This window comes from Antedon bifida, chromosome 1 (assembly GCF_963402885.1).
Source record: "Antedon bifida chromosome 1, ecAntBifi1.1, whole genome shotgun sequence".
Classification (NCBI taxonomy): Eukaryota; Metazoa; Echinodermata; class Crinoidea; order Comatulida; family Antedonidae; genus Antedon; species Antedon bifida.
This window is the reverse complement of record NC_136226.1, coordinates 14266580-14280755: the sequence shown is the minus strand read 5'-3', so window position 1 is coordinate 14280755 and position 14176 is coordinate 14266580. Positions and strand designations below refer to the sequence as shown.

The following is a 14176-nucleotide window of genomic DNA, read 5'->3' as shown; positions in this document are numbered from 1 at the left end:
TGCAATATGCATAAAGTACCAAAAGTACTAAAAGTACTAAAATATATCCATACGTAAAAAACGGAAGTTTAGTTCGGTATTTATTTTCCACTCACAGTTATCGAACAAAAAAACACAATGTTTTTATATATCAATTTATTCGCTATAAATTAATTGTAAAGCATAAAGTTTGCATTATTCAAAATAAATGTACAGTATTGAATTAATAAGGCTGTGTCTCCACGACTGAAGAAATTAAGCACACCTTGTTAGGCCTAAAATAACGTCAGGAGACTCAAGTTATCGACTTTGGCAAGATAAATTAAAGATAGGCCATGCTGTTGACACGTAGGCCGTAGTTTAACATATAAAATATTTAGTGTAAAAATATACATACATTTTAATTTGTAATTGGTTGTAACATGCATTAATGATGTAATTTACAATCAAGCTCGTGTTCGAAAAATACATTTTTTTGCAGTCGTGTCCAGTTTCGTTAAAAAAAATGCTATGGAGTATGTTAGACGTAACAGTCAGCAGTTCGAGTCACTAAATGAGGCAGCTTATGGCATGCACAACCAGCTCTTTATTTAAGTGCCTGTCTGTATGTAACTACGTCATCAGTCACGAATAGGGCCTTTTGAAGCTTGGTTCTCACAAAAGGGGGACAGTTCAGACGATCCACCATCACACGACGTGATTCGGTGCGCTTATAATTACGTCCTTCCTTGCGTTGCGTCCAAGTGGAAACCCAACTTTAGAATCAGCGCGCGTCACATAAATAAGCAAATACAGTAGTATATACTATATATATGGATATAATGGTTATAATAACATGTCCGGCACTGCCAGATAAAATGCGCAGAAATATACTGGTAGGCCTATTCTATCAAACCAATGGCCGTCATAGTCAAGTCGTACAGTAGAACTACTTTAAACTAATGTCAGAAGTCAGTCAGTCAAACGTGGCAGATCGAATTGTCAAGAGTCAAACAATTCTACAATCAACATTGAAATCTATACTGATCTACATTCTCGGAGTCAGTTTTATTTATTTGTTGGAGAATGTATTCGTTGTTGACGTTTTCTTCATGTGCCTAATATTATGGGAATAGCATACAGTAATTTGAAACAGTTAAATTAAATTGCACATAATAATCCATATGAGAAGTACAGCGTCTAGAGTGCTGAAAAACATTTTTAATCGGAATAACATGCATGTTAATTAAAGACATAAGTCACGCTTTTAATCTGCTGTCTGTGACTGATTGTCGCTGCTCAATCAGGGCATCTCGTAGTTTCTTACTAATACCATTACCAACATTATACGAAGTTGCTTTGACAGAATAAGCAGTTGTTGTAGAAAACGCTTTTAATTTCACTTGTTTGGTATTGGATCTTCCACACGTCAATATATACCAATATGCAATCCTGAATCGTTTATTCATAACTCCATAAATAACGCCATTAATACAACTATTCAAATCCGCTAATACGATAAAATACATATAAATGTACTTAGAACATTTCATGTTCGGATCGAATATAACGAGGCTCATAAACGGCATCCAACACATGAGAAATACAATGAATATGAAAAGAACAGTTTTTAAAATTTCGCAGTCTTTTGGTCTGTTTCTTGGTAGTTTCTTTGAGTCGCGTCTTTCACTGTCTGCTACGTTCATAAGTTCGCGTGTGCTGGAGCGCACTTGTAGATAAATACCAGAGTACGCTCCGATTATTCCAACAGTTGGTATTGTAAATCCTATAATAGCTTGGAATATAAGACTACCATAGTTCGAAGTCTGATCATATGTACATCCGTAATGTTTTTCGTGTAGAGAATGTCCTCCCCATCCAAAGACATTTGCAAAATCAACTAAGATTGCCAGGAACCAGATGGAAATTGCGATTAAAACTGTGTTGCACCACGTAAAGTATTGATGATATTGTCGACGTCTGCATATAAAGAAATATCTGTAAGATAGAACAATTTAAAAATCAATATAATATTTTCCCTTTTGAAAGTATATACACAAAAATGTATAATTATATATCAAAGTGTAACTAGTCCATTAATCCATATAAGTAAAACTATATAATGATAAACAAACTTCATTTTTTAAATAATACCAAGAAATAACGAGAACAATCAACCATCCGTGATACCATATCGGATTATTAAACGTAATCAAGGTTGACAGGTCGATTGATATCCTTTGGGTAATGGTGAGTTTATAAAATGAAAGCTATATAGTTAAGTGGAAAATACAATCTGAGAAACAATTTGTTAAAATCATGAGAATAACAGGCGATCACGTATTTTAAATTGCATAATAATATTATCAACAGACTCACTTGGCTGAGTTTACACATTTGTGAGTTTCGCATCATCCATTAGCTGTGTTCAAAGTTTTATTTTAAAGCAATAAAGTGTTCAATGAAACTTCGTTAAGAGGCGCCAAAGAAATCAGTCTCTATCAGAGTTTAGTATAAACATTCTCATTCTATAGTGTTACGAACATCGTGAATAGCCAATGTTTATCAATGTGTACCCATCCCCCCGCCCCGATCGTGTCAACTCTGTGATCATAAACAAAAACAAGTCATATTGAGGATCTCAGATCTAAAGGAAGATAATATGCTGAGATCCAGGTAAATTAAAATGATTAATTTCACAAAAGACAATTAAAATAAGTAACATGTATCAATTTAGTGAGCTGCTACATAAAATGTGTAAATACCATAATTATCTGTCATTGAAAATACAGAGCGTGTCATGAAAATATTATCCTATTTTTGTTGGTGGGGTGGAGAGGTTGCGGACGAGCACCACGTTTTATTTATATTATGGTGATAAGGATTCTGGGACTCATTTCGTTGGTCCATTAATGATGCTTTGTTTCACGTATAATTACCTCCTGTCATCAAAAGTCATGTTACACCACTTTTATTATTATGCCTACCGTATCAATTCGATAAAACGTCTCTTTAATTTTTAAATCATATTCCGAAAGATTATACATATCATATCATGTCATTATCTTCTGTTATCTGGACCATTACATTTGAAATCAGAGCCGACAAACAGTTCAAATTCGTTTAGATGTGTAAAGGATATGTATATTACACTCTGTTATGCGCATCAATCTTAATTATATCTGAACTCCGTTCTCTGGCGATGTTTTATTGTTGATAGGTAGAAATCACTGATTGTCATAATGCCATTTCTATTTTTAAGAATCACCTGCCAGTATTTCTAAATTAAAGACATGGCTGGATCATGTCTTCTTTAATTTATTTATCTATATGCATTCGGTGAATCGGGATGCTACTAACTGACGACCCCGCAATGAGAAAAAGTAGGTGTAATTAAAGCTAATCCTGTATCTGACGATGGAGTTGTTTTATTAATCAATATGTGACCATAGACAATTATTAGTGTATTATCTAGAAACGCAACGATTATACAAAAGAAGTCCATTTAGTAGGTTCAAAAGATTTTATTGACATTATTTTGGCAGGCGAATGTTTAGTTTAACCATAGAGCAATATACTATGTTTTACATACCTGTTGAGAGCTATTGCCATTATATTCCATAAAGAACAAACACAGCTAACAACAACTACTGCTCCTAATAAGTTACATACAGTACGATGTTCCACGTAAAATTCTCCCTTTGTTAAACATCCAATGATATAACCAGTACCACATATAGTAGCAACACAAAAGTCTGCAATGGCTAAATTTACGATAAAGATATTACATTTTGTTCTAAGTGATTTACAGATGACAACAGCAGCAATGATTAGAATGTTACCAACAGTTCCAAACGCTAGTATCAGGACTAGACATGCTACATAAAACAACTCAGCAGTGTCGAGCTCATTGTCGACTGCATCAGTCGTGTTGTTGCTCATATTCCTGCGACGCAGTATAACTTATCTGGTGGTGTAAGTAATCACAGTTATTATATAGCATGTTTGTATATTTGTGCCTGGTGGCAGTATAGGTCTAGATTCCTGAAACTCGTGTCATTGTTATTTATTTAAAAGAAGACAGATGAGGGCGTCACCAAACAAATGGTGTTGTCAGAGACACTAATAACAAACAACGATACTAGGACTAGGCCTATGTATATAATAATACAGGTATATTATAAATTGAGAGGAAAGTGCTGACTTAAACGTAATATGACAGCCTCAGTAGTCTTTTGGGCGTGGCTAATTAATGCTAACATTTTATTGGTTAAAAGTTTATAAACATGCGCAGTGTGAAATCGTCTGCCCCACGCACAACGTCACGTCACACTCACACACACGGCACAAACGTAATTTTCATCAAATCCCCCAGGCAGCAGGGCCGGTCTTTTTTTAAACATCTTTTTGTAACCACCCATACTAGGCTAGGCCTAGGCCTAGTAGACCTATACAATTACAGTGAATAATGATGCCTAAAAAAAACTTATAAAGGTAGGCCTAAGCAGGATTATAGCCCTAGGCATGGGCCTACTAGCCAGGTCTAAATAAGGCAAGGAAGCTAGGCTAGAGGCCTAATAAGGGGCCTAGCTAGGCTAGCCTAGGACTAAAACTAAGCTAGTCCTAGCCCATACATAGCCTAGCTAGGCCTACTAGTAGGCCTAGCCTATACCCTACTTACTAATTAACTCTTAGTCTTGCTATTTAAATTTACTTTTTTATTAGATGGCAATGATGGATATGATGATAGGAGATAGTTTCTTCAAAACTCAATTGAGTGACAAACAACAGTCTGATTTTTTTACTCTCAAATCAAAAGAACCAACAACTGATATTGATAATCCTAAAGTAAGTATTTCAGGTTGTCACAAACCTAGGCTAGACCTAGCTAGCTATAGACATATGCCTAGGCCTATGTCAAAAGAATAAAAATAAGAAAGCACACAGTGAATAAACCACAAATGTATCACTGACACTAGGCCTAGGCCCTAGGCTAGAAGTAGTAGGCTAGGCATAGCCTACTAGCTAGTGCATGGATGTATGATTACATACATGTTTCTTTCTAATAATAAATAATAGGCCTATATTCAGCAACAAGAAACATTAAAAACAAATATGCAAAATACCCAGTTCATACAGCAATCAAAACAGCAGAAGGTAACAGTTGAAGAATCATCTGAAAAACTGAGATCACTTCACTCCAAACTACATCAAGAAGCTGACAAGATACGAAAATGGAAGGTAGACATAGAAATGGATGTGAAGTACAAAGAAAGAAAACTTAGTGAGTGTCAACAGACTATTGAATCACAAAGGAAATCGATATTAGAATTACAGGTATTCTTTTTTGTTTGTTTTTGGATTAATTGAATATTTAGATTGTTTTTTTTTCATCCTATATAATAATGACAATGCATGAGAATAAACAACTCACTTTAACTTATAAGGTATATTTCTATTTATGCTAAAGCTTCAAAATGAAAATCTGAGTCAGAAGTTACAGCTTGAGATTGATAACCAACATGATATTAGTCAAAAGTAAGTCAGCCAGTTGTTTCTTCGTTTTTTAATAAATACTGTAGTAACTATAAAGTTTTACATGCATATATTTTTAAAACTCCAATAACCATTATTGATATCAATGAAAACATACAGAATTACTTCAAATTTGTTCTGTAGAATCGAGTCCACACGCAGTATGTGCAATATTTTGAAAGACTACAGCAACAAAGTTGAAGAAAGATTAGCACTGTATGAACACGTTAAAGATGAACTGCAACTACAGGACAAACAGCAAATGCAACAATGCCAAGTATGAATAATTATAATATAATTATAAATAATTTGTTTGGTGGCATGGACTTAATATTGATATAACAGGAAGGGATGTAGATATAAAGCACAAAGGTTCACAAAATATCTCAATAACTATTTCGTGACGCATATTTCATTATCATGAAACACACTTTAAATTTAGTACTCTTTTAGGACTCAATTTTTTAACTATTTAAATAAAATTGTTGTCTTTATAGGAGTTAGAAGAACAATTCAAAAGTTTAAGCCTGGAACACATTGACAAAGTGAATAATTTAAAGACCAAATGTAAGTTGTTTGACTGCCATGGAGGCATATAACTTTCTTTTTTCTTGAATACAAAAACTAATTATATGTTTTTATATTTTATGTTTTTTGACAAATTATTATGTTTGCTTTTTTAATATAGTGGAAATGGATGACAAACATCATAATGACGTTGTTGAACAATTTCAGGCAAAACTGAAAGATTTAGATAATGAAGTAAGTACATAAGTGTAGAGTTGATTTAAAGGAGTGAGGGTTGGGAGAGAGTGGGATTTGGTCACTTTAGTTATTCCCTCTCATCTTTCTATTTTTTTTATTTGAATGTCCCAACATTTGTCAATACAAATATTTTATATCAGTCAACCAAGTGATAGTACAAATAGATAAATCAAAATGCATGTCTTAAAATTAGTTTTCAATAAGGGGCCTAAAATAATTGTAAACTACTTAGTTATAAATTAATAATACTATAGAAATAAAGTTATCAATATATTTATCATAAAAGTGCTGTTAAATGTATCTATAAAACCAATGTACTTTTTAACATGGTAAACAAATTATGTAAAATTTTACCGAACAGATGAAGGAACTATCAAATCTCTGTCAAGAAAAAAGCAACATGCTTGATATTCTAAACAAGAAGATGGATGAGCGTCAGTGTGCCCTGATTAACGTACAAGCGGAAAAGGGTAAGTGAATTGAAATATATTTACAATCGGTGTCAAACTAATTATTTATTAATTGGTAAAGCCACCACTTATTATTTATTCATTAGTAATGTCCTTTTCACATGATAGAAGAATAATTGAACAGTGTACTTTGTTTTTTTCAGAATCTTTCCAAAAGATTTTATCAGAAACTAAATGTGAACTTGAAAATAGAGTTCAAGAAATGTGTATGTTAACAGAGAAGATCAAAGAAATTGTTAAAGAAAAGGAAGAGCTTAGTTCTTTAAAGGTAACAACATACATCCACCCAATATCAATAACTTATTGGAGGGTGCCATGACCAGCCTGCTGTTGACCCATTTGATCCCCTTGAAACTACAAACCAATTCATTTTATAGTAACAAATAATTGAATAAAACAAATGTATTCTCTTACTACAGTAATGAATGAATGAAGACATGATTTGAACTTAATCTTAATTATGCATTTACATAATTCATTAAAAAAAATTCAAACTTCATTATTATGTTTCTATGATGTTTATGTATTTTATTTATTATGTTTCAATTGAAGGAAATGTTTGTTTTTTAATTTGAATTTGGAAAATCCCAGAAGAGGTACAACAATAGCTTTATCTAATTGTCATTGTTTCCTCATGTTTACTATTTTATCATTTTTTCTGTTTTAAATATCATTGTCAGTCTAAAATTGAAGATAATCTCAAAGAGCTGCAGGAGAATGTAGTGGATTTGGGCAACACAATCACTGCACTTAGGAGCAGTCTGGAAGAGGAAGAAAAAAGAAATGTCATGCTTGAAAAGAACAATGCTGCTCTAAAGGATGAGATAACTAAAGAAAATGTATTCAAATTGCTTGTATATTATCAACAATAATATTTTCATTACATTAAAGTAATTTATAAACACTATGATGGAATCAATTGTGTGTCTACCTCCCATTTTACTAAATGAATTTAGCATTAATTTTGTTTTGATTTCTAGAATCAACTTAACAATAAATGAACTGACTGGAATTATACTAGATAGAAACAACACTGGTTATGAAATGGTTTTATTTTACAGATTAAATATGTAGAAGAAACCAATAAGCTTAAAGAAGAACTTAAGAATGCGAATAATAAAACACAAACGGATAAGATGACCATTGAAAAGTATAAAGAGGAGCAGGCTAGTCTTGAGGTTAGTAGGCATAGTGTATCACAGGCAATGCCTTTCAATTTATCATGTGATCCCTTACAAGGCTCCACTTTATCATAAATCAAACCCCATCCCCCATAAAAATCCTGTATATTAAAATATTTTATATGTTTTATCAGCAAATAATATATATATATTTGTTTATATACATGGTTTATATATTTTGTTTGTATTTATTTATTAAAATATACTGTATTATTTTTTTTTCAAACTTTATAGAAGAAGATGTGTAATACAGATGATAAACTTCAAGAAATGTTAACAGAAATGGGGAAGCTGCTGTTAGAACTACAAAAATGCAGGCAGGACATAGAGACGAGAAAGGTAACTACAATACATATGTATTCATTTTACTATATGATATACAATATCTAAATTAAATTATAATTATTATATATAATTATAGTATAGTTATTTTTATATAATTAAGGCTATGTTTGTAGCAAACATAACTTAAAATCATTATTATTATTATAGATTGAGTTATGTAGCAGTACAAAGGAACTTAAAGATGCTTTAGAAAGAGAAAATGTGTCTTATGATAAAATTGATTCTCTGAAAAAGGAGCTTGGACAAGTCAGGTAATAAGAATAGTTTATCATCCATATACACAAACTAACATCTATTTATTTTCTACCAGTCAACAAACTGATCAAAGTATGCTTACATTGAGAAATAAACTTTATAAACAAAGTCTTGTATAAAGTGCAGTAGTGGCATCTGGTACTGTGACACAGGCCAGGAATTGATCCAAGGCCAGGAACCTGGAATGAGTAAGCAAGCATTTTAAACATCAAGCCACAATGCCGCTCAATTCATTGATTAGTTTAATCGATAAATTGGTCAACAAATAGCACAACATGTTTTGAAAGTAAATTGCATCATTTTTATTTTAACATTTGTAATTCTTAATTTAGTATTGATAAGAGTGAATTTTCTTCATCACTTGCGAAATTAAGAGAAGACAACAATAAAATGGAGATTCAATTAAATAAAGAAATCCAAGAGGTAGCAGATTTAAAAAAGATCATCAAGGTATAGTTTAGAATCCTGATCCACATTAAACTATCACACATATTTTAGCAGCCAACCATAGGCTTTTGTTTTGGCTACTCATGCCTTTAAAGTTCCATTTTGTTCGTGTTCACAGTCACTTGAAATTAGCAAAGAAACAACAGAGGAAAAGCTAGAAGCAGAGCTTAAAAAATCAACTGAATTGAGAGAGAATATATCAGAGCTGGATACAAGTATACATGAACAAGTACAAACAAATGATAAGTTGAAAGGTGAAGTAAATAAGGTAAGGTACAAAAGTTAAGAGGTTGTTGACTAGAACATTTCTTACTATTATTTTTTATTTCAACAATATTTAACGTGAGGGTGCTCTATCTAGCCAAAGCTAATCATTGGGACCTTCAGTACAATACAATTTGCCAAGACAATAATATAAAAATATAACAGTTAACAATATAAAAATAAAATAAACATACATAGAATTTATATATAATTAAATAAAATAATGAATAAATAATAGAAATCGTGAAAGAAATATATTTGTTATATCAGCATATATTTGTACTATGTGATAAGATAATGTAATTTCTATTTTAAGTTCAGGGAGAGGGTAACCAAAATTGTCTTTATTATTATGTGGAGTTACAAACCAAATTATGAATTATTACCAAACTGTCTTTAAATTGATAAGTTAGATTTGTATTAAACATAACTATAGAAAAAAGGTCTTCAATCAGAGCTAAACACTGCTAACAAGCAAGTAAAGGCACTAGAAAACAGAAAGAAAACATTAGAGAGTCAACTAGAAACCAAGACAAAGCAAGTGAAAGATTTACAACAAGAAACAAAATCACTAAAGAGCAAGGTTACATCTAACACAAAACAAAGTGCTTCTTTAGAAAAGGAAGTAGGTGTATTACAGCTTTTTAATAAAAAATAATTATTGGGTAAGAAAAATGTATACAGTATTATTCTCACAAAGCGTAAATAATCAAATTCTAGAAATAAACTTTTATTCTACCTTTGTTTCAAGATTTCCACTACAAAGGACGTTTGTGAAAAATACAGAACTGAAAATGAAGAACTTCTTGAAAAGGTAAAACAGAAAGGTTTTAGACAATTAAAGTGGCAGTTTGGAATTTTAGTATCTCACTATAGACTTGAAGCTGAAGCATAGCACCATTTGGTATAATTACTACTAAGAATTTGATTGTCAGTTTACCTTTATACAATTTCAGTTATCAGAACTAGAAGAGTCACTCAAAGAAAAGGAAAATATAGTAAAATGTAAAGATGATGAGCATAATGAATTAAAGACAAAGATGGAACAAGCCATTCAAGAACATATGGGAGCAAAGGCAAAGTGTGAGAGTGACAGAGCAGCTGTCAGCAACACACTGATAGTGTATAAGGTAGGATAGCATTGTCTCCCTCTATAAAAATATAATAATTGTTGACATTACACATTTTAGAAGCATTGACCTATCGACGTAGTTCAATCACAGATGGATACTGTACAAATAATTTATTTTTACACAATTAAACATGATAATTGATAGCGCCTATATGAATAATATGATTTATAATAATCTCAAATGTGTCAGTCAGCCATTGCAAAATAGGTAATTTGTAATGATATAATAAAGAATATAATATGTTTATTCTGGACTTAGATGGAAAATGACAAGATTATTTTGTCGAAACATAGAGAAGTAGAAAAACTTGAAAAGAAAATAATTGCGCTCATGAAGACAAAAGATGATGAGGTAATTCAGGGAATTTTGATTACACTATCAATTAAGTTATCTACAAAGGCAGCCAATGATGTTGCGATATCCTAATTTATGTTTTTATAAATTGTCTTAGGATTATTCTATGTTTTGATTGGTGTTTGTCTAAGATGTCATGAATTTGATTTCATTTACAACATGTGTTTTTTTTTGTTAGCTCACAAGCCTGCAAGATGAAATAAAAGAACTAAAAGAGGAATCTGAGAAAGTTTCTGAAGACTTCAGCAATGCTACAAAACAATTGAAAAGGGACAACAAAAAAATAGAAGAACTAGAAAACCAACTACAGAAACAAGTATTTTAAAAAAGCAATCAGTTCATTGTTAAAACAATTTGAATCATTTATTTTAGAACACTCTTTATAGTTTCTATCATAATAAAATAATGAACTTGTTGATATAAAGTTTGCGGTACACCACGTAATATTATCTTCATCATGAGGATGATCAAAGCATATTGATCGAAACGTCGAGAAACTCAACAGTTCAGAACTAATATACGTCGTGTATCGGAAACTTTATATCAACATTTGATTTCGCCATGCAAACCTTCAAACAATATAATAATAAACTGTTTTTTTTCTGTGTTTAACATTGTTATTACTACAGAAGAATGAACTAGAACTGAAAGCTCAACACCAGAAGGATGTAACTATAGCCAGTCACTCTGAAACACCAAAGACACCAAAGCAAAATTGGGTACATCCTCAAAGTCCAATGAAGGCTGACATACCGGCAACTAAAGCATATAATCCTAGGCAACCTGTGACACCTAGGACACCGAGAACACCAATAACACGTAAATAAAAACAAAATATACATGAGATGCGTAAAGCATGTTTCCCACTGGGCAAATTTGTTTGCACAAACCCAACGTTTCACAGGAAAAAAATCGCGCTACCATTTTCATCGAGTTTTTCATGTAAGCAAATTCGTCTAGTGGAAAACCGGCATAAACTTTTATTGTGTACTTTGATTCCTGCATTGTAAAGTCTTAAAATAGAAATAAAAAAAGCATTTGAAGTAATTTAATTACAGTAATTTGAGTTTGTTTTAGAAACATTACCACAAGGAATCTTGAAACAAGGATCAAGCAGAACCAAGAAGAAACGTGTAATATTTGCCGAAAGTGATGATGAAAGCAGCTGTTCAGATTCATCAACCTCTCAACTTATGGAACTTGAAGTAAACTATTATTATTTAAAATATAGGGGAAAAATATTCACAGTAAATTTTAGAATATTTGTGGAATCGAACCCACAACCTCCCAATCACTAACCACTAGCTGGAACTTGAAAGCTAAGTTTGGATTTCTGCACAATTAAAAATCGTTATAATTGATTTATTAACTTAGAAATTAATTCTTCAGCTTAAAATAACTTTTGTTTTAATAGATTGATCATGTACTACAGCATACTAAAGGAAAGAAATCAACAACACCAAGTCAAATTGTTGCACCTTTGCGAGTCAGACCATCTTCAAAGACTCCAACAAATGATGCTTTTGATGAAATGAAGAAAAATGTACTAAAACTAGTTCCAAGGGGTAAAGCAAATACCCCACAAAGAAAGGTTAGGATCAATAATCTACTATTTATAGTTTATAGTTTCCTGCAATACAGTTATTTTATTCCAACGATCAATACAATAATTATGTATTTCATTCAGTGGGGTATAGTATTATTATGGTTTCTACACCGTATTCATAAAGTATCCTTTCTTGATGAATTAAAAGAAAAAAGATTTTGTATTCCATTCAAGTGTTTAACGTTAAATTAACGGTTAACATTTCAAATTTCTTGATTTTTTGTTTTACTAGATAAATAAAATGTTGAATTGATAATCCTGTTGCTATCCAATTTCTGTTTATAATTAATTAATTTCTCAAATCAATAATTTCACTTACACTCTTAGGTAAAATTACCAAATGGAACTGAAGAAGAAAATCAATTTTATAAGCTTTACCCAGAGTTACATGGGAATGAAAGTGAGGTAAGAACACTGGTAAAAAAAAAAGTATATATTAATGATTTACAAAAAAAATATGGTATTATTGAAAATTGTACAACCTTAGATAGGTGTAAAAAGTAACAGTTAGTAATTGTTATGTTAATATAACATGTGTTATATAAATTAAATAACATTTAGACAAAGAGTACACAGAAAAACGCATCTGCAAGCAAGGGATGTCTAAGGAAGGCGCCCAATAAAATTCATGTGATTAAAGGTTTTGGAGATGGTAAACCAAAAGCAAAGAAGAAAAAAAAGAGCACAGTAGACACAGTAAACGATGACATACCATGGTTTGATTCCGATTCTGTATTTGGATTTTTTGATGAATAGATTTTTTCAAGTTGTTAACTAACATATGCATGATATTTATATGATTAAAATTCAGCTGTGTCTGGACAAAGAAGTTTTTTTTTCATACATGGTATTTAAAAAAAGGTTAAAATAAAATATTTGTAAACCAAAATTCTAATATATTCCAATTTTTATTGTTCAAATTAGTTTTGTTTGATGGTTTATATTAATGATAGCAATATTAATATTAGCAACTACTGTATGTAAATTTAATTAAAGTATGTCAATGAAATATGCACAGAGTAGAGAGTATATAAATATAGAAATGCCATCTTATTGAATTTGTATGTATAGTGACAAACTTGTATCAATAAGACTGTTTGCAAGTGCCAACACTACTATTATTTCGCTTTGTAATCATTAACAGCGTACTGCATTAGGCGAAACAAGCTGAACAATAGCCAGGCAACTTAGAGGAGTCCACATCATTAATCCAGGTTTATGTTGTACTTGGTATTAACCAAGGAGCAGTATTATAAAATGTAGCCAGTTTGTAGAAAGAGAAACCAAAAGAGAATGTATCACATTAAGATTATATAGGGATTGTGCAATGAAATATTTAAATATATAGAAATGTATGTAGCAATATATGATTATAAATTATTACCTTTAACTTAAGAACCTAAAGCATTATTTAAGTTAAGAATGTATCTCAGAAAGAGTATTATATAAAATATTTATTAACAGCAGAGTTTTAAAAATGCATGATTTCAGTTTTAAAAGTTTCTTACATTACAAACAGATGTTATTGTTGGTTGTTCACTATTAGTGCAATGTTTCTGAAATTAAAAGTACTATTATGATGCACAGTTATATTATTTTACTCTTGTTTGTGCAAGTCACATTTTTGTCACGTAATGAAAAATTACTACAGAATGCATATAGGCCTATCTTAATCCAAAGGAAATTTGTAAAAACGAAATAATTAAGTAATGTTGTTAACGGTAGCTAACTCGGATACAAAATAACAAGCTTTTTAAAAACTAAACCCAAAGGAAATTTGTAAAAACGAAATAATTAAGTAATGTTGTTAACGGTAGCTAACTCGGATACAAAATAACAAGCTTTTTAAAAACGAATTATTGC

The 14176-nt window shown here is 31.2% G+C and overlaps 2 protein-coding genes across 2 annotated transcripts; one reads left to right on the top strand and one right to left on the bottom strand.

The window, feature by feature from the left end:
- Positions 1–105: 105 nt before the first annotated feature.
- On the bottom strand, positions 106–3902 carry LOC144839670 (melatonin receptor type 1B-B-like). The gene is made up of 2 exons (XM_078695162.1): positions 3551–3902; positions 106–1956 (listed from the first exon to the last, which is right to left on the bottom strand). Exons 1-2 carry the CDS (start codon positions 3898–3900, stop codon positions 1218–1220), a joined length of 1089 nt encoding a protein of 362 aa, XP_078551288.1. The 5' UTR covers positions 3901–3902; the 3' UTR covers positions 106–1217.
- Positions 3903–4435: 533 nt separating this feature from the next.
- Positions 4436–13951, top strand: LOC144843166 (uncharacterized). The gene is made up of 25 exons (XM_078699897.1): positions 4436–4452; positions 4684–4806; positions 5038–5295; positions 5429–5496; positions 5638–5770; positions 5991–6060; positions 6182–6255; positions 6620–6728; positions 6872–6996; positions 7409–7567; positions 7790–7906; positions 8144–8248; positions 8402–8505; positions 8842–8959; positions 9075–9224; positions 9657–9845; positions 9972–10034; positions 10177–10350; positions 10612–10704; positions 10886–11023; positions 11337–11526; positions 11785–11912; positions 12122–12298; positions 12641–12718; positions 12875–13951. The coding sequence occupies exons 2-25, from the start codon at positions 4684–4686 to the stop codon at positions 13067–13069; spliced, it is 3138 nt and encodes a 1045-aa protein (XP_078556023.1). The 5' UTR covers positions 4436–4452; the 3' UTR covers positions 13070–13951.
- The last annotated feature ends 225 nt before the right edge of the window (positions 13952–14176 follow it).

Coding starts and splice junctions, on each gene's coding strand:
- LOC144839670 (XM_078695162.1), bottom strand. CDS start 3,900: ATGAGCAACAACACGACTGATGCAGTCGACAATGAGCTCGACACTGCT. Junction 1,957..3,550: donor ATGGCAATAGCTCTCAACAG/GTATGTAAAACA, acceptor TCTATCTTACAG/ATATTTCTTTATATGCAGAC.
- LOC144843166 (XM_078699897.1), top strand. CDS start 4,684: ATGGCAATGATGGATATGATGATAGGAGATAGTTTCTTCAAAACTCAA. Junction 7,907..8,143: donor AGGAGCAGGCTAGTCTTGAG/GTTAGTAGGCAT, acceptor CAAACTTTATAG/AAGAAGATGTGTAATACAGA. Junction 11,024..11,336: donor AAAACCAACTACAGAAACAA/GTATTTTAAAAA, acceptor TTATTACTACAG/AAGAATGAACTAGAACTGAA.